The following is a 23535-nucleotide window of genomic DNA, read 5'->3' as shown; positions in this document are numbered from 1 at the left end:
CAGGCAGGTAGGCAGCCACGTAGGCAGGCAAAAAGACGACTCAGAGATACACTCTACTCAGTCAATAACATGTGAAAAAAACACTAGACTCTCATCAAATATTCAGTATAAACTGAATTTTAATTAAAGTCATATATAAATAAAATAAATATGCATTAATTTGCACGAAATGAATGTGATGCATAAAAAAACAAATATTTTTATTATTTATTTATTTTTATTTATTTTTTGTTCACAACAATTGCAATCAATATTGAATGCGTAAGCTATAAAAATGCCAAAGGAAACACAATAATAATAATCCTTTAAGCTTGCAACAACAACAACAACTATATGCCAGTGGTCAGCACTCTATAACATTGTCATTTTCATAGCGAACTTAGTTTTCGAGAGCGTGTCGAGTGTTCGACCAGCCGCTCTCTGACATTGAGTTCACAGTTTACAGTTGTTCAGAGTGTTCAGCTTTTGGAGTGCTTTTGTTTGCTGTGGTCGTCAACTGGCTGCTGTTGTTCGGTAGCTGGGGCACGGTACTCTGGCACCTGGTTACGCCCCGTGCGTCTCCTGCTGCCCGGCAGCAAAAACTGTACTGTAGCATTCGCAGCTCGTCAATTTGTTTGATATGCAAACAAGCAAATCACCATCATGTCACATTTGCATTTTAAAGAGAGTTCATTTTGACCATGCACACACACACACACATACATCTATATATATATATCGATAATACATACAAATATGTATACATGTGTAGATACAACGAAAATTAGCTTCCTATGCAGCTCGGTTAAGGTTTTCCAATCAAATTCTGTGCTGCTTACGGCACAAATTGCATTTACGTCGCACACACGAGAACGAGAGAGAGAGAGGAGAACTTGTCTATGGGGAAGGGGTAGTGCAATTGCGAGCACTTATAACAACTTATAAATAGCCTCAGTCTGTGCAAATTTTCACATTAATTAAATTTTAGCGACAACCACGAACACACAGGCAGCCCAGCCCAGCACAGTCCAACCCAGCCCAACCCAGCACAGCCGAGAGCAGATCCCGAAAAATAGAGAGCTGCTACGGCGTCAACGGCCAACACGGTTGACATATTGAAGGAAAACGACAGATTTAGTACATAATATATAGACAACAATATATAGACAACGCACAGCCTAATAGACACTGATGCTCTGCCAGACAGGGCTGCACTAAATCAAAGATGGAACCAGGCATAGCATAAAAGCTTTAGTATAAGCAAATATTGAAGATTTCTATATTATCATCAATATTTTCTTAACATTTCTATATTATCATCAATATTTTCTTAAGATTTCTATATTATCTTCAATATTTTTTTTTTTTCATATATATTTTATATAAGGCTATTTTAATGCTATTATTATGCAAAAATATTCAAGAAAATAACAAAGATTTTATTTTAGTAGTCATAGTGCTAATGCCAATAATATTAGTAAGGCTAAAATTATTAATGATGACAAAAATAGCAAAAATAATTACAAAAGCATTGTCAATGATAATCATAGTCTTAATAATTAAAAAAAATAAATAAAATAAAATAATAATAATAATCAAATAATTAAAAACAATTTAACAATATAATAAATGAATTAGCAAATAAGTAGTAATAATTTTGTTTTAATATATCACAATGATAATTTGAATCATATTAAATCAGCAAAAAAATGCAAGGAGATGAATATATATAACATAAAAAATTTATTTATGTATTTACATCAATATTATGTTTAAAATATTTTTTTTAATGTTCATTGTAATTAATTTTATATATTTAAAATATATTTTTATATATTTAATTGGTTAATATTAAATTCAATATTTTTATAGTAGATCAAATATTTTGTATTATATATTTACATTAATATTATGCCCAAAAAAAAATATATGTTCAATTACAATTACAAATACTTTTTATTATGTATAATATTATTATTATTAATACAATATTAATGTAAATTAATATTATCCTTAAAATATATTCAATTACTTTTAAAATAATTTATTTAAAAAGTTAGTAATAAATTCAATCTACTTATAATAGAACAAATATTTTGTATTATTTTTTTGTAATTTTTAATTTTCATTAATATTATTCCTAGAATGTATTTGTATTATGTTTCATTTGAGATTTTAAAATTCTAACGTGAGCTTGGAGTCTATAAAAATTTACTGACATTCAAAAACTGATAAAATAAAAAAGTATTTACTCATTCAGTAAATCCCCAATTACATCAATAAAACAAAATAAATGAATGCAAAAATATACCAAAAATAAAATCATTCCGTTGGCATTGATATTTTGCAGACTAATGAAGCTGTCTCCGGATGGATATTGAATATATTTAAATGATTTTCTTTTGTTGGATTGTCACTCGATGGGATTCATTGCTGCCGCTGCTATCAACAACCACTTATTGGACTGCATCAACATTTCAACCAAAGTGCGGCCTCTCCAAGCTATATATTTTCTTCCTCCTCTTCTTCTTCTTATTTCTCTCTTCTTTTTTTTTTTTTTTTTGCATCGCCAGCCCTGTGACAACTTGAGTGCGCGAGTGAGATGATGCCCTTGCCGTCGGCACCGCGTCGTCCACTGCATTTGGCAATGCGATGTGAATCCGTTGGCCGAGGCGGGGCGGGGCGGGGCGAGGCGAGTGGCTCGGCCAGCCGATGAGGAGGCACTTACCCAGTGCCAACTCGAGTCGTCTATATTTAGCTGCACTTTTTGCCTCTATTCTGTTGCAGTTGCTGCACCGCTTACAATGCTACGCAAAAATTTGTAAAATCTCAACAACAACAGCAACAACAACAACAACAACGACGACAAAATATTTGCTGTAATTATATTTGATTTTGTAAATGCATTTAGAAATGCATAAAAGATTGTTAATTTAATTGCACAGGGACATGTTTGTTTCTGATATCATGCTCGATGTGGAAGCATGTCTCAAGCACTTGAATATGCAACGGGCTAATTGGCTATTGGAGCATTCCTGACAACAGATCTAGCCAATTATGTCATTTGTTTAGCATGCAATCTAATTGCAATTGAAACATATTCAATTAAATATGCAATCTCCGACCAAGCAGCTGACGTGCAAATTGTCTCTGGGAGCTGAAAATCACAAATTTCAATTAAAATTGTCCTGGGGATTGAAGGGATTTAGTTTAATCGAAACGGCATGAAGGCATGTGAATAGATAATGTTCTTTTGTGTATGGTTACTCAAAAAGTCTAAAAGTTCCTTTGCTACTAATGATTAGTTTTACAGATGCTGCATAACAATGATTAATTAAAGGAATATATATTTAATTCCTGAACACAATTTTTTAATATTTAAATATTTTCGGGTTTGCTAATGCTTTTAAGGACTTTGCTTTAGTTTAACTTATTTTAATCGAAAATAATAATAAGATAATAAATAATATATTGATAATCAAATATAAATAATAGTTTGTAGATCTCTTTATTATTGTTTATATAATTATATATAATTATTGTTTATATTTCTTTTTAATATTTTAGTTAAAAAGTTTTAAGGTCGTCAAAAAAAAAAAATAAAATAAAAAATATTATAAAATCTTATAGAACACTTTTAGAAATCTTTGTACATTAAAAAAAAAATTGTAGTATTTATTTCTTTTTAATAAATAAAAATACAAATATAAATAAAATAAATAAAAATAATATATGAAAGAATATTTTTTATTTTTATTTTTTTATGAGTTTGTAAAACTTCCACATAGATATATCGTATTAATCAAAAACGTTATTTAAGTATGTTGATATAAATGAGTTTGATTTGAAGAACGTTTTTAATTAATTTAAAATATTATTAAATATTTTATTTAATCAAAAATATAAAATTATGTAAACAAAATTTCTTTTCTTGGTTATTTTTACAAGTTCAGCTTAAGAAACGTAGAGTTTAGTATATTGTGTAGTCATCAAAAATAAATACGCAATTGCAATTCATATACCACAGCGAATCCTGCTCAAGCAGCCTATCATTTAGTCATCAGAGATAAGTACTCTATTCCCTAGACTTATTACAACTCATTGCTCTAATTCCATTGCACACCTTACAAGTCATTACAAACCTCTCCATGTATATTATCTTAACGCTTACACAGCGCATTATTGGCCAGCCATAATGTCTGGCAACCACTTCCCAATGATCAACTTGATATGCATTGATACATCTATGAACTTGGCCAATTATTCGAGAACTCATGACTTGCATTCTTAAGCTCTTACTATCTCTGCTGCTCCTGTTCCTGTTACTGTTCCTGCTCCTGTTTTTGCTTCTGCGCCCAATGCAAGTTGTCGACCTCAGTTTTAATGAAATGTTGCGGTTAGCTCACCTCAAGCCGGTGCTGTAGCTGTAGAGACCACAGCCAATCGCTAGAGCTACGAAAGTTTTAATGAAGCTCGCCTGGAAACGATTGCCAGACATCAATCTGAAATGCCAAGTGAAGGAGCACAGTGCTCCATGTGGTATTTGGCTTGAGTTGAGTTGAGTTGAGTTGAGTTGCGTTGGCTACCGTTCGACGCTAATCAAATTAGAATTCCCCAGCAGGCACACACCTTGCTCGTAGTTCGTAGCTGGTGTGTGAGCTATGAGCGGATATATTATCAGCGAGCTGGCTTTGCGGTCAGCCGAAAGCCTGTCGAAGTCAACGTCTATATTACTTATCATTAATTATTTGACGCTCTTGAGCGTTGAGCTGAATATTTATTTAAAATTTTAATGAGCGGGTGACAGAAGTCAAAATGGGTTTTCAACCATCTACTGATGGTGCTGCTGCTGCTTCTGCTGCTGCTGTGGTTGCGCTAGCAAATCGTATGCCACAATATATTGCCAGCTTGTGTGGCAGGCGGCAGCCACAATAAATTCCACAGAGGCAACTAAAACGCACGCAGCAGAGAACAAGCTACTTAAGTGCAGAAAATGTAGCATACTTTTCTGCTGCACATGCACGAAAGACGGCACGTGATTGATGTGACATGAACAGCTCTACAGGGGTGGAGGGTAGGAGCTACGGCTAAAATAAGCAGCAGAGCAGTCAAAAAAAAGAAGGGCGAAAAACGAAAATAGAGAGAGAAACGTTTACTTTGGAGCTGGCATAGCTTACATGCTCTTTACATGGCCATTAAATATATTATGCGAGAGTTATCTGCAGCTCAGCGATAAAACTTTTCGTTTCAAGCTAAGTAAAAAAATAAAAAATAATAAAAAAACAATGCGTTTGTCGCAGGGATTTGTGTGATATGAAATATGTTAAGGCATTTGACATTACGCTGGATCAGTTGGCAGAAGTCAGTCGCGGGACAATCACAGAGAGAGAGAGAGAGAGATGTCAGCAGAGGTTCGGCTTGAGAGAGAATGCAAGGAGAGACTATTGAAAAATTAATGAGCTTCCAAGGGTCATTAATTTACACTCCTTTGCTCATTGTATATTTATGATAACATCTATTTCCATTTAAAGTGGCCTTGTCTCACTCCTCTCTCTCTCTCTCACTCTGTATATATAGATATCTGTGTGTGAATTCATTTATATACATTTTATATTACTTTGCTTGGCCATTAGCTTCAATTTTAATTTTCCAGCATTTTGGCATGGCAACGACAGAGCCAAGTTTTATTTTTTTTGAGATAGATGCACATCTTTGTGCAATTGCGAAAGGTCGGCGCTGGCTGTCAAAGAAACAACAAATAAAATGAATGAGAGACAGAGAGAGAGAGAGAGAGAGAGAGAGAGAGAGAGAGAGAGAGAGGGAGGAAAAAAATGTAGGAAACGAAATCAACAAAGTGCGCAAGTTGCAAATCAAAAGATGTGCAAGGCAGAAGGGAGCAGGAGCAGGAGCAGCAGCAGGAGTAGCAACCAGAGCCAGAGCCAGCTCTTGGTCTCTGTTTGCCGGAGTGAGCGGAGAATAAAAAGAAGAAAGAAAAAAACCTGCAGATAAATGAAAAGAAAAGGGATTTGACGAAGGAAACGATATGCAATTTTTTTTGTTAGCCTTTCGAGAGGTTTGGCGCAAGTGGCAGCGGCCTGTCAGGGATAGCACGAAATTGGCCAATTTACATGCGTTTGTGTTTGCAAGCCGGGAATAAAAGAAGCGGATTGAACTTCGATTCAAACTTGTGTGGGAGCATACAAAGTGGCACGGTCTCTGCCTCAGCTGTGCGGCTGCAAAAAGAGTTTAAGCCCAGCCAAGCGATGCACTCAACTGGCATTAAGCGGAAGAGTGAGAGAGAGAGAGAGAGAGGGAAAGACAAAGATGTAGACGTGGAATGGCAGACGCTAAAAAGAGTTTAACGCTTCAAAGCAGCTGCTGCTGCTGCTGCTGCTGGCAGAGCTGAGACAACGTCTGCTTTAACAGGTGCAAGTCCCATTAGCTGATGCGCAATTTAAACGCATTTTATTAAAGTTGCCCGGCACACGGGGCCGTATACGTAATGCCACTTAACTAACATTGTCGCTTACATTTGGCTAATACGCTTATCGTGCGCCACAAAATGTAACTAATGATGACAACACTGCGCTCAAGCACATTTCACGTCTGATGCTTGGCAGCTGTGCCTGCTTGGCTGGCTGCCTGGCTACCCGGCTGCCTGGCTGGGTTTTATGCACTATGGCAACAACGGGTCGTATGCGTAATGCGAGATATTTCAAATGCAAATTGAGCATTGAATGCGGCAAGTTTCTCTTTTCTTATGCCATATCCGATTATCAGAAACTAAGAAAGCTGTAAGGAATCAAAGGCAACCACAGCCTGAACGATTCATAGTTGCCGAACGAAATGTTATGCAAGCAATGTTAACTTGAATAATTGAGAGCAAGTCTTTGAATTGAGATTTAAGATATGTATGCTTTCAATTGGGGCTTAAACTTGTTTCATTTAAAAAAGGTAATTTTTTAATATTTTAAAAATATTATTTGACATTGTATTTCTTTTTTAGTTACTTATAAATTATACATGGTAAGTTAACATTTTATTTAATAACATTTTGTAAAGGTAAGAAGCACTTAAATATATTCAAATGCAAACGCAATTTCTCTTTTCTTATACGATACCCAATTATCAGAATAAAAGGGAAACTGTAAGGCATTACAGCTTGAACAATTCAGTGTTAGTAAACGAAATGTTGTGCAAGAAATGTTAACTGGAACAAAAGCGAACTGCTTGTCTTTAAAATATGCTTACCTTCATCTTAAGTAGAAACTTTTTCAATAAAGAAGAGTTTCATTTAATATTTTCATATTTTTCATTCAACGACTTCTCTGTACAAACCATGATATGTTAACGTTTTGCTAATTACATGTCGTATACGTAACAGGCAATTTAAAAGTTACACAAAGAGCGAAAACCACACACTTGTCACCCCAAACTATGCTAGATAAAATACAAAAATCAAGATGACAAAAAAATAATAATAAAGTGAAAAGGACACGTCAAGAGCAGCTAGATGGGGCACGATTCGCTCAGGGCGAAAAAGCATTTAACAAATTTTGCTGGAACAATATTCAATTTCCGTCTGTCTAATAAGTTTTTGGCCAACACTACACACACACACACACACAAACACACATATACACGCACATTTAGTCACCCTGTGTTTCGGCGTCGTGGCATGTAATAAGCCAAGTCCAACTGGCATTCCAGCCTGACGGGCTGCCTGCCAACTATCTATCCAGGCAAGTTTGTCAGGCCCCGGACAAAGTTCCATTACTCAAACACTCGCCCAGCGACGCACATTTTCCTTTAATTTCCTTTTTAGTTTCAGCGCCAGCCAGCTTGTCACAAAAATTGCTTCCCCTTTACTCATTCCATTTTTTTTTAAATATTTTTTTTTGGTATTTTTCATTATTTTTTGAAGTTTCATTCTAGCTCAATGGCACTTGGCAAATGTCAGCTTAAAGCATCGATGCATGCACTGGGGCTTTAATGAATGCCCGCGAGGCTATGCAAACAGAACTGTAACGGCCAACGGGCCATATAAAATGCATTCGAGTAACTAACTTGGCGCAGAGCGAACGCGTTTATTTGGTAACCAAATGGCTGGATGTCGTTACCCACTCGCTGTAAAACAGCGTGGCAGGTGCACACTTTTCCTATAGCTGCCGGCAAATACACATATACACACACATATATACATATATGTATGTGTATGTGCATATATAGTTGAAGCATTGTCACAGGCATTGCCTGGGTGCAAGGGGCGGCTTTATTGGCGTATGTTTATGCGGCAAATTGTGATAAGCGGGTTACCCATGAACAATTTTAACCGGAATTTATAGTTAATGATGAGTTATAAATCTATGTGTTTTATTTGCATATTGACATGATATAGATAAATATAAATAGATGTGTGTGCTATGTGCATGGCAAAGAGAAGATTATTGCTCAGTATATGCTCTTATAAAGACTCAATTCTTGAATTTTTGAATGTTCCCTATTCAACACAAAATACCCAATACTCTAAAGACTTTCTCTCGCTCCTGAAAATGAAAAGGATTGTAAGAGAAGGGCAATACTACATCATATAACAAGATTACAAAATGGATTCAAAGTGCTTTGACAATTGGATAAAAGAGTTTCACAAAATGTTCAAGATATATAAATAGATGGATTCACGATACTTGAAGAGCAAAACTCGTAACGCATAAACGTGCCAACTAGCTGAGTGCCTTAAGTCAAATCGTGCTGTCTGCCAGCAGAGCTCCAGCTACGCCTACTACGTCAGTCCGCAGTCGACGGCCGTGCGACTGTAATGCAAATAGTTAGGCGCAGACTGTTTGCCAATCGGGCCAAAGCAGGAGCTTGGATTGGTATTGGTTATAAGGCGGGGGACTGCTTCGCAATATTGCGGTTGCGTTGCCCCGCACGAACGTCATGGCAATGACAGACGATGTAAAAGAGTTCATTAATATTGCAAGGTGGACGGGCGACAACAGCTACAGCAACAGCAGGAACAGGAGCAGGAGATGGAGCAGGAGCAGGAGTGGGAGCCAACAGCGACAACACAAACACCATGAACAGTAGAGAACAGCGCAGAGCATATTTTGACTGTGCGCACAATTATTTTGTAATTTGTCACATTTTGTGGAAGCGCCGCCCCGCTCACCCCTTTTCCATTCGACGTCAGCCGCCTCTGCGTCGCGCTGCCTTTGTTAAAAAAAAAAAAAAGAGAGAGAGAGAGAAAAATATATTTGTTCAAGTAGCAAAGTCTCGGGCTCAAGTGGCCTGTGACGGCCTACTAAATAGGAAATGCGGGCTCGTTGGCGCATGGCTAGCAGGAGAGCGGGGGGTAGCTAAGGGAACTTGGTACCTTGTATCCTACCAACAAGCTGCATAATTGTTTGTATTTTACGCTTTACATGAAAGCTAAGCAAATCTTTTGTTACACTGTCTACAGCAACAAGGCTGCGCCTCCTTTAAACAAGATACACACACACACAGCACACACACACGCACACGCACACATACATCGCCCGGCTGCCACCGCTTCATCTAGTAACCCTTCTTGCCGCTTTTGTTGGCCTTACGCTTTGTGTGCATATTCTAAACATGGCAGCGCTTGGCGGCTACCTCAACCTACTTTTGGGGCCAGACTGCGTTGTCGCCGTCGTTGTTAAGAACTACCCACACAGCGAGCCAGCGTACGTACCCGCTTCCCCCACCTTGTAGCCCCATTTGCCACGCCTACCGAAACGTGCTGCAAGTCAACAGTGAGGCAGTCAGTCAGGCAGTCTTCTTGCTGCTATTGTTGTTGTTGTTGCTGCTGTTGTTGTTGTGCATATTTACCTAGCCCGGCTCTTCAGCGTCCACATCATCTGCAGCATATAGTATATATGTATATACTATGAGAATAAGAGAGCATAATAACTATAACATGGCGTTTGTCACTTTTGGAAAAAAGGCTAAAAATGAATGCCTAAATCTATGCATTATTAAATAATAACATTTGAACTATTTAATTAATTAATTTATTTATTTTATTTAATTGATTTATTTTATTTATTTGTTTATTTTATTTATTTTATGTATTTCATTTATTTTATTTAATTTATTTATTTTATTTATTTTATTTTTTTAATTTTTTTTTTCTATTTTATTTATTTTATTGGTTTTATTTATTTTATTTTTAATTTATTTTTATTTAATATCAAAAATTTTATATATATTTTTTATTTGTATATGATTTTTATTTTATTTATTTTATTTTATAATTTGATTAACATTTTATTATAAAACTCGAACTATTATATATATATATATATATATATATATATATATATATATATATATTTTTTTTTTTTTTTTTTTTTTTATTATTGGAAATGAAAGTAATTTACGAAAAATTTTGATTTATTTTTATCTATTTTTTTTTTATTTTTATAAAGTACAAAACTGAGGCTTCAATGAAATACTAAAGATTGCCTTCATTTGAAAACAAGAAAATGAGAAATAATTATTTGCCTAGCCTTTAGAGCATTTTGTTTTCGTACTTGTTCAGTTGTATATATACATATATATCATTCATCAAAATTTTCATATGCTGCAGTTGGACCAGGCAATCCCTTGCCTCCCAACCGGGCATAACTCTTGTCCGTTTCTTTTGCGCTTGTTTTCTAGATATATATATACATATTTCTATATATATATGTATATTTTTTTTTACATACATATATACATCTTTTTTTGTTAAATTACATGCACATATACACAGTCAAATATTTATTTAAAACTTATGCCCGAGGCCTTTCATTACTGTGCACGTAAAAATATATTTACATACATACAAACGCACACACACACACACAGACACACAAATATACATATATATTCTGTTCTGCATTCTGTAGTTTCGTTTCTCTATTTTTTTTTTTTTTTTCATATTTTACTTTTGATATTTTCCCTGGGCAAATGTACAGCATGTTGCTTTGTGTCCGCCTCTCGCTTTGGCGGCAAGCATTCCGTGTTATTAAGTAAACTTTACTTCTCCATATATTTCCAATTTTTTTATTTCATTTTTTTATATATTCTATGGTACTTTGGGTCGTGAAATCGTGGCTTAGTTTATTTACTTAGCGCCGTGACGCTAAGTTTGTTATTTCCTCATTTCCATATTTTCTAGTGTCTAGTGTCTAGCGCGGCTCTAATTAGTCGTCCTTGCTGCGCTTGTCCTTGTGTGCGAGCCCATTGTGCCCGCTGAAGAGAACAAAGCGCTCCGACGCTCAGTGAAGCCAGTTCAAAAGTTGTTGAACATTTAATGGGATTTACCCACCAAATTGTTTTAAATTACATTGCCCCAGAGCCTTCATAGCTGCGCAGCAACAACAAGAAAAGATGATGAAGAAGAAGAAAGTAGAAAGTATAAGAGGAAATGACAGCTGCTCGCATTGCTGAGCAGCTGAAGAGCGAGATACCGCTTAGAATAGAGCTGTTAATTAAAATGATATTGGGCAAACGAATCAATCAAACGTGGCTGTCAACTGGCATTGTTTGACAACGAATGGAAAAGCTGGAGACGAAAAACAATAAAGAAAAATGTATGAATTGAAATCGAAAAACAGTTTCAATAACGAGTAAAAGTGCTCTACTAAGGAGTTCTCGACCAGGAATCACCCTGAGTAGATATTTCTATCAGTTTTCGGAGCGAGCTAATTAAATATTGAAGCAAGTGCCACTCACTCAAATTTCTTTATTCAGATTTTAAACAATATTATTGGGGGAAAATGTAAATGTATTGAAATGCAAAGTTTATATAACAATGAATATTCTGTAGATTTTATTATCATTGTATCAATATCAATATCAATATCATTTAAACGATAATCAATATCATTATTATGCTAATTATAAGATAACTCAGTAGCTTATCATTATTTACTTATACGCTAACGGGTTATACTGAATACCAATTCAGTCAATCTCCTATTGTATATCCTATTCTAACTTTTACCATACGCTACTACACTTTCCCACAATATAATTATTTGTATTTAAATATATTAAACTCATATAAACTATATAATCAAGAGTTCGAGTTTTTCTTATACTGACAAAAGAACATCTGCTTCGCACTTTTTATTGTTACCTGAATAAAATGAACTATAAAGGCTCACGATATTGTAAACAAAATAAGAATCGTGCTTATAAACAAGGTATATGTTTACCTCTTGACAAGACAAATACAAATTATATAAACAAAATATATTTACGCCTCTTGCCAAGTTCTCACACTTTACACTATTGCCCGAGTGAATCGATTATCAAGATCATTTATTATTCTGTTAAGGCTTAGTCTCTAAATAAGCTATATTTATACTGTTCTTTCAGTTTGGGTAATAAATAATCTTTCTTAAATATAGATAGTACTATTGCTTTACCAACTACTATTTTATATATTAACAGTTATCGTATAACTACTTATTTCATCAACTCTCTCTGGTTATTGTTATCGGTCATCGTTTGTTTATCGACCACAAAATTGACAAAACGCAATTATAGCCAAATATATTGAATGAAGTATACTGAAATTGGGCACTACCCGCACTCACCTGTCGCAATTGTCTGTGGGGATTTATTTAATTTGATTTTCGGGGCCTTTTTGCAACGTAAAATTTGAGCCCTAATCGAATCAACTAGCTTTGGGCTGTAATTGTAAATTCTTTGGTTTAGTTCATTGATTGGTTTTTGGTTTTGCGTTAATTGGTTTCGTTATTATACCGTTTGATAATTTTGGGCGCCAAAGTACAGTCAGAAAGCACTCACACAGATTCACATATGTTCAGGCTAATGCGCGCTCTCTCTCTCTCTCTCGTTCACTCTCACTCACTCACTGTCGTTCTCTATATATATATGTATGTATGTATGTGCTGCTCTGTTGCGCTCGCTCTCTCAGCGGATCTCTGTGTGTTTATTATGACGTTTGTTGCGGCACGACGCCGTCTGTCGTTTGTCCACTGTCCACTGTCGCCTCTCGCCTGTCGATTGCCTCTGGGGCAGGTAGTTAATGCAGTTTGTTTGTTTGGCCACGTTTATTAGATTGCTAGAGCTATAGACTACGCTCCCAATGCACTGATTATTATCGAACTATCTATGCTTGTGTGCGTGCGTACGTGCGTTTATTTGGCCAGATGTGAATTTTGGCTGTCGGTTTGTCGGCTGAATTTCGTTGATTTGTCGTTAAGGTGAAGCGCACACAGGACATGCACAACTTGACTGAGCGAAACTGCACAAATAACTGAATTGAAATTTCGTCGCAGCGAGCGCACTGTGTAAGGGCAAATCGTCGACCGGAGCGCATCGCATCTGTGTGGGCGACAGCAATCTGTGGAGGGATGGGAGGGGGCAGAGCTAGGGAGGCTAGGTCTCTGCTTTTAGGGGTTCTACGGCAACAATTTAGCCTATAGCTTATTTTCGGCAGCAACAGCAGCAACAGAGGCAGCAGCAGCAGCGGCAATTTCTTACAGCAGCAAATGCACTCGAGTGCATTTTAATTGATTTTTTTTTTCGCATGCACTTTCGCTGGCGAGTGCGAGCGAGAGCGCAAGCGTAATCTCTGTGTGTGCCTTGCCTTGCTCGTTTGTTACACGCGGCGTATGCGTAACATTTACAATTGCACTTCGCACGCACCTTACTTTGAGTGAGTTTTCTTCTTGGTTTGAGTGAGTTTTCCCCCATTCAGCTGCGATCTCTTAAGCAGCGCCCGTTCTAGGTCAATTAATGTTGGCCGCTTCATATTTTCTTTTTTTTTTCAAGTTTTAATTACCCTTTTTATTTTCAATTTCAACAGAGAAGCACAGCGAAGAAGCAGCAACGAATAAACTGACTGTGGCAACAAATTTTTAATTAATTACATGCAAAAATCCAAACCAAAAATGAGTTGGCCACGCTTGAGTGACGAGCTGGTCAAACAATTAGCATTTTATGCCAGTTAAAAAACGTATAATGAAGTTTCTGAAGGATGCGACTGGCTTTCCCCTCTCCCTCCCCCACTCTCTCTCTCCCACTCTCTCTCATGGAAAAAGTTTTTAATATGTAAAGTGTTTTTCCAAGGGGTATGCGTTGGTCTGAAAGGCTCTAGCCCAGCCCAACAAGTTGGAGTGAGTAAACAGCCATTTAAACTCAAATTTCCATTCAGATAGATGGAAATCTGTGTCAGCTTTTTGGCAGTTTCCTGTAGACTGTTTTCGAGTCACTCCAAACATAAAGCCAAATTGTCAAGCAGCACAAATGTCTGCCACAAAAACAATTGACACTTGAATTATTCAACTTTATAATTTATAGTCTGGCTACAGACATCTAGAGTTTCCATAGCCATTCTATTGGGGTGCCCTTTGCTGAAGAAGTTTCTCTTTTGGTAACCCACAAACACTTATTAATGGGGCCATATATTATGGTGGAATATTACTAACTCCCTCTCCCTTTGCAGTTTTTCTTTTGTGAAAAATATAGATAGAGTCCCAATATTCAACATGTCAAAAAGCTGGCTTTTCCTCTAATTCTTATTATTTCTTTCGGAGACTTCCTATCAGACCTTTTAAGCCTGTGTTTCGCTGCTTCTGTCTAACTCAATTTATATTTCGCGCTAGATCACTTGATCTGCCCCTTTTCGGATTCCTCTCTCTCTCTCTGTTTCTCTCTTTCTCTATCCTGTTCTAGCTCTCGCTCGGTTTTAGTCTCTATCGTAATCTATTTCTTCTTTTCTCTATCTCTCACTTGCGTCGTATTACTCTTGGTTCCTGTGTCGTATAGCTACGCTCTCCCTCTGTCTCTCTCTCTGTTTTTCTCGCTCAGTCTTTTGCTTTATTCTTCTCTCTGCCTCACTCTATAAAATCTTGGTCTATTGATGTGGGCCTCTATTACTATCTTGCTCTCTCTCTCTCTTTCTGTCTGTCAATTTTATTTTATTATTCTCTGTCTGTCTCTCTGTTTTCTCTCTAGTTCTTCCTCATTCCTGATTCTCTATCGTGTGCTCTCTCCCTTTCCATCTCGCTTTCTTTCCTTTCTGTATATTGATTTGTTCATTTATCTCTTTTAATTTCTTTTACTTTACATGTCTCCTATTTCTCTCTCTGTTTTTCCGTTGTTTGCTCTCTCTATCGCTTGGTGAATTGAATTTCCATCTCGCTCTCACACATTGAAGCAAATCAACGATCTGCATTTCTTCTACATATGCTTTATCTATATTTAATAAATTTGTATTTCTCTTTATATCTCTGTTACACTTTCCATTAAATTTGCTTAAAGCCAATAAAGAGGGATTTGACAAACATTAAAACTAAACACCAAAAGAACTTGGCTATAACTAAAATGCAGTAAATAAAATATTAGACAATACAGGGTGCCTCGGTGGTGGCAACAACAACATTCGTGTCGAGACATGCGCAAAGCGACACAAAACCCAAAGCAACTCAAAAGGCAACTCACTCAAAACTCACAACATGCAATAAAAAACACCTGAAGCCAAGCAATGCAATCGCAGACAGGCAGCCAGCAAAGGGAACGAAGGGGGGGAAATAGAAGAAGAAAAACAAACGTCAGCTGCACACAATACAACCCAGGGCACAAAATGGCATTGGACCAAATGCTAACGAACAGCAAAAGCAACAGCAACAGCAACAAAAATAGCTAAAGGTACAGGGCACAAAATTGCAGCTATGACATTTACGGCCTTTGTTGGCCAGTGTAATCACACACTCCTACAAACGAGCTGCGTTTTAAAAATTTATAGCTCTCCTAGCTGCCATTTGCTAATTACGAGCTTATGTTGTTATTTTAAACCAGAATTCAAGCATATAAGATGAGCTTAAAAATATAAATATTAGTGGGACTATAAAAGGATTATAAATAGCATTAGTTAGTTAAGTAGTTAAGTATGAGACATTTAAATAGGTATTAAGTATGATGCAAGTATAATACAGTTTTTATAGGAAAACTAGAGCACCCTTACTTGATTTTATTAAGTTGGTTCAGGGTAGTATCTTTCTTACTTACTTTATCAATGACAAAGCAAAGATCCTCAAGAGCTATCAATACTTTATTATTACATACATTGCGTCACTAAATAATATCGTAAAATCGTTTAAAGTTATTGCCATGAAAAATAGGTGTTGGCCGATTCTCAGACCTACCAGACCTGCACACAAAATTTCGTGAGAATCGGTCGAGCCGTTTCACCGCGACAAGAGAATTTTATATATAAGATTTGAAGTTTCGGTCGGAATATTATTGTGATTTTAAAAGCGCAGATAAAAATAAAATTAGTGCTAAAAGTAATCATAGAAGTAATATATCTCTGAAATTCTACTACTACAAATATTAAGATAAATAACAAATTATTTATTCATTTTTGCTTAAGATAGAAAAGGTTTATAAAATGCTATTAAAATACTACTTTCCTCTTCAAATTATTTATACACTACTATTTTCATGATACATTTGCGTAGACGCTGTGTTCATTAAAATGATAGAATTTAAAACAAAACTTAATATTAACAAATTATTTATAAATATAATTATTTAAACTTGAGACAGCAAATGTTTATAAAGGATTTATGAAAATAGTAGTAGCCAATATAAATAATTCCTACACTACTATTTTAATAAACGTTGCCATAAAATAGTAGTTTTACTGCGCTCATTATTTTTGAAATAAAAAGAATATTAATGTATAATAATTAATAAATATAGTTTATAGTATTAATATATTATAAATAAAAATAAAAAGAATATTAATGTATTAATAAATATAGTTTATGTTATTATTATTTTTTTTTTTTTAATTAAAATAAAAAGTATAATAATGTAAAAATAATGTAAATATAAAAAGTATAATAAAATGTAAAAAAATGTAAAAATAATAATGTAAAAATAAAAAGTATAATAAATAATAATAATAATAAAATTATATATAGTTTATAGTATTAATATATTTTATGTTTTTTTCCACTTCAGGTTGTGAGAAAGTAAAATTTGTAACATTTAGTTAGTTCATGCAAATGTAATTGCCACGAAAATGAATTTCCACAGTATTCAAGCAAATGGAAGCCCGTTAAACTGTTGGCAATTTAGGCTAACTCGCCGTACAAATTGCCACTGTAATAGTTGGGTAATAACAAGGCCAGACGTATTCAATTACTGGATAATAGCTGCAACAGTTAATTCTATGGAATTTTGTAAAATTCTAATCAAATTGAGAATTTACTGAATTGATTTACCGCTTTGAATTTATTTCTAAATTGAATTGTAATTCTCCAAGTGAAAGCAATAACAAGAAAGACCAACTTCTCGCCTATAATTATATTTTCATTATGAAAACTATGTAATTAATGTGATGACTTCAACGCAATCTTAATTAAGCTGGCGAGTCAACAATAAATATTTGTGAGGCAATCGAACTCCAACCTCAACCCGAAAGTCCTTCACAATGAACTCGGTTCTCATTGAAAGCCCCCGAAAAAAGATTGGGATAATTATAGATCTGATCATAGTGTAGTAAACTAATCATTGCCCACAGCTGACCTCATTTGAAGGGCGTTGATGAGCATTGACCATTGAACCTCAAAGAGCTGAAAATCCAAAAACCAACTACAAATCACCTGAATTTAGATTTTTAATACGAGCACATCAAATTCTAAGGTTAATGACTGTGTTTATGGAAACAGACGTTGACTGGGGTGAATCCCTGAAAAAAAAACCTTTTTTTATTGCATATTGTAAACAAAGCAATTGTGACTCATATCGTCAGATATACATATGTACCTATTTCAAGTAAAATACCTTGTAAAACAATGTATATAGGGTTGTTTGTTTATAGTATATAGTATTTACTATACCCTGTAAAGACCTTATTTACTTAAAATATAGAAAATATAATATAAAATATTTATTATATATATTATATATATTTTCTCTTTTAAATATATAACTCTGTTATAAAATTTAAATCATTTCTTCTTCATCTCAATCATTTATTTTCTATATATATATACTTATATTTAAATCATGGCATCTCCTCTTCATCAACCTTTATTCTAAAAATTTTTCCAGGTATTCATATTTAATTTTGTTTTGATTATTATTATTTTTGGCTTTGTTTGCTTGCTGGCTCTACTAAACTAAAATAATCCCGTGGAAATGTAATGAAGGTGTTTACATGTGTAAAAATTACCCATACGCAATGTTAGCCACGCTCCAATGAACAAACAATATGCAAAGCAAAGCCACAACGACGATGATGAGCAATTGATGCGTAATAGTGAACGATTAGACGACATTTAAAATCGTTTTGTACTCTTAATTATGTTTATTATACAGTCCAGTGGCCTGGTACATATATAAAGAGCCAATGCTGTGAATTTTCGCAAACAGTATTCACGAGAATTTCAGCCGGATTAAGCACGAAAAATACTTTAGCAAATATGTCGCATCAACAAATAACCGGCAGTCGCAGTTTTTGGCTTTACGTGGCTTTGGTAGCGGCGCTGTTGCAGTGCCAACTAGTTTGCTCTCAATACAGTGGATATCCGTACTATGGAATAGGGGGGAGCGCATCGGCTGGCTCGGCTTATGGCATGTTTGGCAATGGCTACGGATATGGATATGGCTATCCGCCGTACTATTCGTATCCCGGCTATGGATACACATATCCTGGTTACGGCTATGGAGGTGGATCCCTAGGCGGAGGCGGTGCATATGGTTATCCAACTTATGGCTATCCGACTTATAACTATGGTGGTTATCCTTATGCAGGCACGAGTAAGTATAGGCTATTTAAGTGAATCAGCGTATGCAGTATTATAAATGTATTAGTGTTTTGGACTTGCTTTTTATTATAGACACGGCTTTTGCAAGCAGCAGTGGAGGATTTGCCAGCGCAAGTGTTGGGAGCGGAGGTGGCTTTTACGGTTAAGACAAAAGCACTGAACAGATATTTAAGCTAATATTATTAGTCACAATGTGTACATATTGAATAAGTATTGTACTTTAGTGGATTGTGTTATAGTATTAAAATCATGATTTTTATAAAAAAAAAAAAAGAAACAAAACAAATCTACTTTATTGAAAACCGTATTCAAAAAAATTCACTGAGCCATTTAAACTAACAACCTTTTCCCGCCAAGAGAAAAAACCGATAAAAAAAAAATGCTGCACAGTGCTGCACAATGTTTGACTATCGTTATTCGAACAAGCACTGACTTATCGGTAGTTTTTCATTTATTTCATTTAATCAATGAATCTTGCCAAAAAACTATTTTTATAGTTCTCTTAGCTAGAATGTCTATAAATTATAAAGTCGTTTGGCGAATGCTCTTAAATACGTTATTACTAAACTATCGATAGATATCAGCTGGGCAAGATATTAAAAATTTTAAAAACACATACATACATACATACACACTGTTCTAACGGATGGATACATAGGTAGACCCATAAAGGCCAAACAAATACAAAGACTTCGCGTGCCTTTTGTTCACTACGTTCGCGAAAGCCCACAAAGTAAGCGATAATTGACTGTATAAATTTGCAAACTAAACTAAACAAATAATATATAAAATATAAGAAAGAATAAAATCTCTGCGCAAAATATTTATGAGTACCATTGCAAAAAAGTGAATGTGCAAAAACATAACATTGCGTAATGGACGCACATACAACAAAACAAATGCATTTAAATTATTGTAGTATAAACGCGCATGTGTGAGTGTGGGTGTGCGAGTGCGTGTGTGTGTTGTATACTCTGACTGTATGTATTATACATATCTAGCTTGCATCTGAGTATCGTTATAGTTGTGCGCATGTTTGACTTGGCCTCAAAAACTCGTGACCAATTGTGACAGTACTAACATACATAAATACATACATACATATCTATGTGCATATTTGTATGTAAGTAAGTAGGTGCATGTACTTGAGTTGCCGCCAGTTCCTTGGTAAAAATCAATTAGCCTCAAATACATTAAGAACGTAGGCACATACACACATACTCAAGCATATGAAAGTATTAAAAAGCGCTGCTTCACATTTTAATAGACAATACCGGGGGTGACTTTTATAAGCTCTCTGCCTCTGCCTCTGCCTCACGCTCTTGTTCTCCCTCTCCATCTCTTTTCTGTTCATACACGTTCGTTTTATCCTCGGCATATTAGACCAAGAGGCAACAACAAAAACTATTGACGCATTTCTTTCACTAACCCTCCTCTCGTTCATAAAGTTTGGCAATCGGAAATTTCCACAGCCGAAGAACTGAAAAACAGCTGATGTTTGTCAAAAAATTGCCGCTTCGTTTAAGGTGTGTGCGTGTGTGTGTGTGTGTGCGTGACGTATCGTATGCGCATGAGAGAGTGTTCATGTGTGTGTTGTGTGTGTGGTTATGTTTGTGCGCATTAAAAGAGCTTCGATAGATACTCTCGAACATTTTACACAACTCACTTGCCCAGTTGGCATTTGCTTGGCACGAGACCTGTAATCGTAAATATACATAAAATTGTAGTTTATTTTATTTTTTGTTGTGTTCTCATTATCTGTTAACATTTGAAGAGGGTGTGTCTCGCGTTTGGCTGCTTATCAAATCAATTCACGTTACGTTTCGCCGGCTGCCGCTAATGCTAGACCCCCAATGAACGAACGGCCAAGGTTGCTGATAAACACCGATGTGCTGTGTTCTATAAATGGCATTAATAAAAAACTGTGTTTGTATGCGTTCTTTTCTCGTTATCTCACAGGGCAACGAAATTAGGAAAAAAAAAAAAAAACAATAACAAAAAAAAAAACCATTTACATAACAAGTCATAAAACGAGATTGGCCCCCATCATACTCACCTGAACCATTCCCAGCTTCGAGATGTTGCGATTTATGCGTAATCCGGTTGTCAGCTCCGTTAAAAGGTAATCGCCAAAGTAATTCCAATTAGCTTACTCAGCATACTTATAATTCCCAAAATTTCGTCACAGCCATGTTCGTGAAATTGGCAGCGTGGTCATGCAGCCAAAGCTGAAGGATTTCAGCATCAGCAATGAGCCCATATTGGCCTATAGGAAGGGCTCCCAGGAGCGCGCGGCTTTGAAGGAGGCTCTGAAGACCACGGAGGCAACATGCACTGAGGTGCCCATTGTTATTGGCGGCAAGGAGTACAAGACGGACAAGTTGGTGTATCAGGTGATGCCGCACGACCATGCCCACAAGCTGGCTGCCTTCTACTATGCCGATAAGAAACTGTTGGAGCTGGCCATCAAAACGGCTGTGGAGACACAGACCAAATGGGATCTTGTGCCGTTGGCCGATCGCTTAGCCATTTGGGAACGGGCCGCCGACTTGATGGCCGGCAAATATCGTCAGGAGCTGAATGCCGCCACCATGTTGGGTCAGGCCAAGACGGTCATCCAAGCCGAAATCGATGCGGCAGCAGAGCTAATTGATTTTATACGGTAATCATATAGTTTATATACTGTATAAGCAATTAATTTGAATTGATTTTTAATCCATAGCATTCACGCCTACTTCCTTAAGGAGTGCGTCAAGTATGAGCCCATCAGCGAGAACCCGAAGGTCACGAAGAACTCTTTGCGTTATCGCGGCATCGATGGCTTCATCGCCGCAGTCAGTCCATTCAACTTTACTGCCATTGGCGGCAATTTGGCCTACACGCCCGCATTGATGGTAAGGACTTGGATTATAGTTATGACGTCTCGTGTCTAATCTAATTTTGCTTTGCTGTAGGGCAACGCTGTGCTGTGGAAGCCTTCGGACACGGCGCTGCTGTCCAATTGGCGCATTTTCAACATAATGCGTGAGGCTGGCGTGCCCGATGGGGTTGTCAACTTTGTGCCGGCTGATGGGCCCGTGTTCGGGGACACGATTACCGCCTCACCCCATTTGTCGGGCATCAATTTCACCGGTTCGGTGCCGTAAGTTCAATTCGCTTTGGTTTTTATTTATTTTATTTTGTGTACTCTTCGCCTTATTGATTTTCATAATTGTTTCCGCTTCAGTACATTCCAACGATTATGGAAACAGGTGGGCGACAATCTCCCCAAATATATTAACTTTCCGCGCCTCATTGGCGAATGTGGTGGCAAAAATTTCCACTTTGTGCACGAGTCGGCGGATATTGAGACAGTTGTGACATCCACAATACGCTCGGCCTTCGAGTACAGTGGCCAAAAGTGTTCAGCCTGCTCGCGCATGTATGTGCCCGAGTCCCTATGGCCGCAGGTAAGCCTATCATATAGGATATATGGACTCTTAAATTGCTGAGTATTATTTTCAATCCATCTACAGATCAAGGAGGGACTCTTGCGGGAGGTAAAGCAATTGAAAATCGGTGACGTTCAGGACTTGGCCACGTTCACATCGGCTGTCATCGATGACAAAGCATTTAAACGCATTACAGGCTACATTGAGCATGCCAAAAAGAGCCCGAATCTAGAGATCCTTGCTGGCGGCAATTATAGTGATAGCAAGGGTTACTTTATCGATCCAACAATAGTACAAACCAAGGATCCCAAGGATCGCATTATGACTGAGGAGATCTTTGGACCCGTTATCACCATTTATGTATATAAGAATTCTGATTTGATGGAGACCATGAATCTGGTGCACACCTCAACGCAGTTTGCGCTCACGGGCGCCGTTTTCGGACAGGATGAGTAAGTGCTAAAGCTAAGCTAAACGCGTTAAGCTATTCCTCATTAACATTATAACTAAAATTTCGCTTTTGCAGAAACTTTATCAACTGTGCTTTGGAGGAATTCAAAATGGCAGCTGGCAATTTCTATATCAATGACAAGTCCACTGGCTCCGTGGTGGGTCAGCAGCCATTTGGTGGCGGTCGCATGTCAGGCACCAATGACAAGGCTGGCGGACCACATTATATACTACGCTGGACGTCCCCGCAATCTATCAAGGAGACGTTTGTGCCGCTGCGCGACATAAACTATCCCTACATGTCCGAATAAGGGATAAGACGGAAGCAAATTAGAAAACGACAGGAATCTCATTTAAAACACTAACTCATATATATGTATATATATTTATATATATATATATATAAATATATAGAAGAAAAGGGGAATGTATATGTATTTTGTTGAACTATTTTTAACATACGCACCTTCCTAGTTAACCGCTACATTTGTATGTAGTTAAATGTTATATCGAATCTCTGCTGTATTTTAATCGCCTCAAACAAACAACCAACCAAATGCCGAAAGATGTTGTAAATTGATATGCTGATTACCATAATAAAATCTCACCCGTACACAAACATACTTCTATAATGTAACTCGAATTATAAAATATGTTTTTAAATTATAAAGTACATTTTTAAAACCAATTGTGATTATTTATTAGTTATAACTATTATTTCGAATCAATTGATTTTACTCGGCTTTGTTGTCACAGTCAATGCAATGCAATAAAGTTAAACGTAGTTACTATAGCTAACAGTATACAATATATACATATGCATATACATATATATGTATACTAATTATTAT

The 23535-nt window shown here is 36.3% G+C and overlaps 2 protein-coding genes across 5 annotated transcripts; both read left to right on the top strand.

Moving 5' to 3' along the window:
- The first annotated feature begins 18150 nt into the window (after positions 1-18150).
- LOC108651214 (uncharacterized) lies at positions 18151-19089 on the top strand. Of its 2 annotated transcripts, none has more exons than XM_089259964.1 (2): positions 18151-18795; positions 18850-19089. In XM_089259964.1, exons 1-2 carry the CDS (start codon positions 18459-18461, stop codon positions 18873-18875), a joined length of 363 nt encoding a protein of 120 aa, XP_089116090.1. In that variant the 5' UTR covers positions 18151-18458; the 3' UTR covers positions 18876-19089. The 2 variants fall into 2 exon arrangements, with proteins under 2 accessions (XP_089116090.1, XP_017956209.1); XM_018100720.3 differs by having other exon boundaries at positions 18165-18795; positions 18876-19089.
- Positions 19090-19374: 285 nt separating this feature from the next.
- Positions 19375-23368, top strand: P5CDh1 (delta-1-Pyrroline-5-carboxylate dehydrogenase 1). Of its 3 annotated transcripts, none has more exons than XM_030386384.2 (8): positions 19375-19536; positions 20763-20925; positions 20992-21465; positions 21526-21697; positions 21758-21945; positions 22030-22252; positions 22319-22686; positions 22761-23368. In XM_030386384.2, the coding sequence occupies exons 2-8, from the start codon at positions 20882-20884 to the stop codon at positions 22993-22995; spliced, it is 1704 nt and encodes a 567-aa protein (XP_030242244.1). In that variant the 5' UTR covers positions 19375-19536; positions 20763-20881; the 3' UTR covers positions 22996-23368. The 3 variants fall into 3 exon arrangements, with proteins under 3 accessions (XP_030242244.1, XP_089116232.1, XP_089116233.1); XM_089260106.1 differs by lacking the exon at positions 19375-19536 and adding an exon at positions 20396-20508; XM_089260107.1 differs by lacking the exon at positions 19375-19536 and adding an exon at positions 20535-20673.
- The last annotated feature ends 167 nt before the right edge of the window (positions 23369-23535 follow it).

The sequence above is a fragment of the Drosophila navojoa genome, chromosome 4 (assembly GCF_054131105.1).
Source record: "Drosophila navojoa isolate 15081-1374.11 chromosome 4, UAZ_NAV_1.0, whole genome shotgun sequence".
Classification (NCBI taxonomy): domain Eukaryota; kingdom Metazoa; phylum Arthropoda; class Insecta; order Diptera; family Drosophilidae; genus Drosophila; species Drosophila navojoa.
This window is presented reverse-complemented; position numbering and strand designations above follow the sequence as displayed.

Excerpts from the sequence above, each read along its gene's own strand:
- LOC108651214 (XM_018100720.3), top strand. The coding sequence starts at position 18,459 with ATGTCGCATCAACAAATAACCGGCAGTCGCAGTTTTTGGCTTTACGTG. Across the intron at positions 18,796-18,875 it reads TTATCCTTATGCAGGCACGA|ACACGGCTTTTGCAAGCAGC; the intron begins GTAAGTATAGGC and ends TTTTTATTATAG.
- P5CDh1 (XM_030386384.2), top strand. The coding sequence starts at position 20,882 with ATGTTGCGATTTATGCGTAATCCGGTTGTCAGCTCCGTTAAAAG. Across the intron at positions 20,926-20,991 it reads GTTGTCAGCTCCGTTAAAAG|CCATGTTCGTGAAATTGGCA; the intron begins GTAATCGCCAAA and ends ATTTCGTCACAG. Across the intron at positions 22,687-22,760 it reads GCCGTTTTCGGACAGGATGA|AAACTTTATCAACTGTGCTT; the intron begins GTAAGTGCTAAA and ends TCGCTTTTGCAG.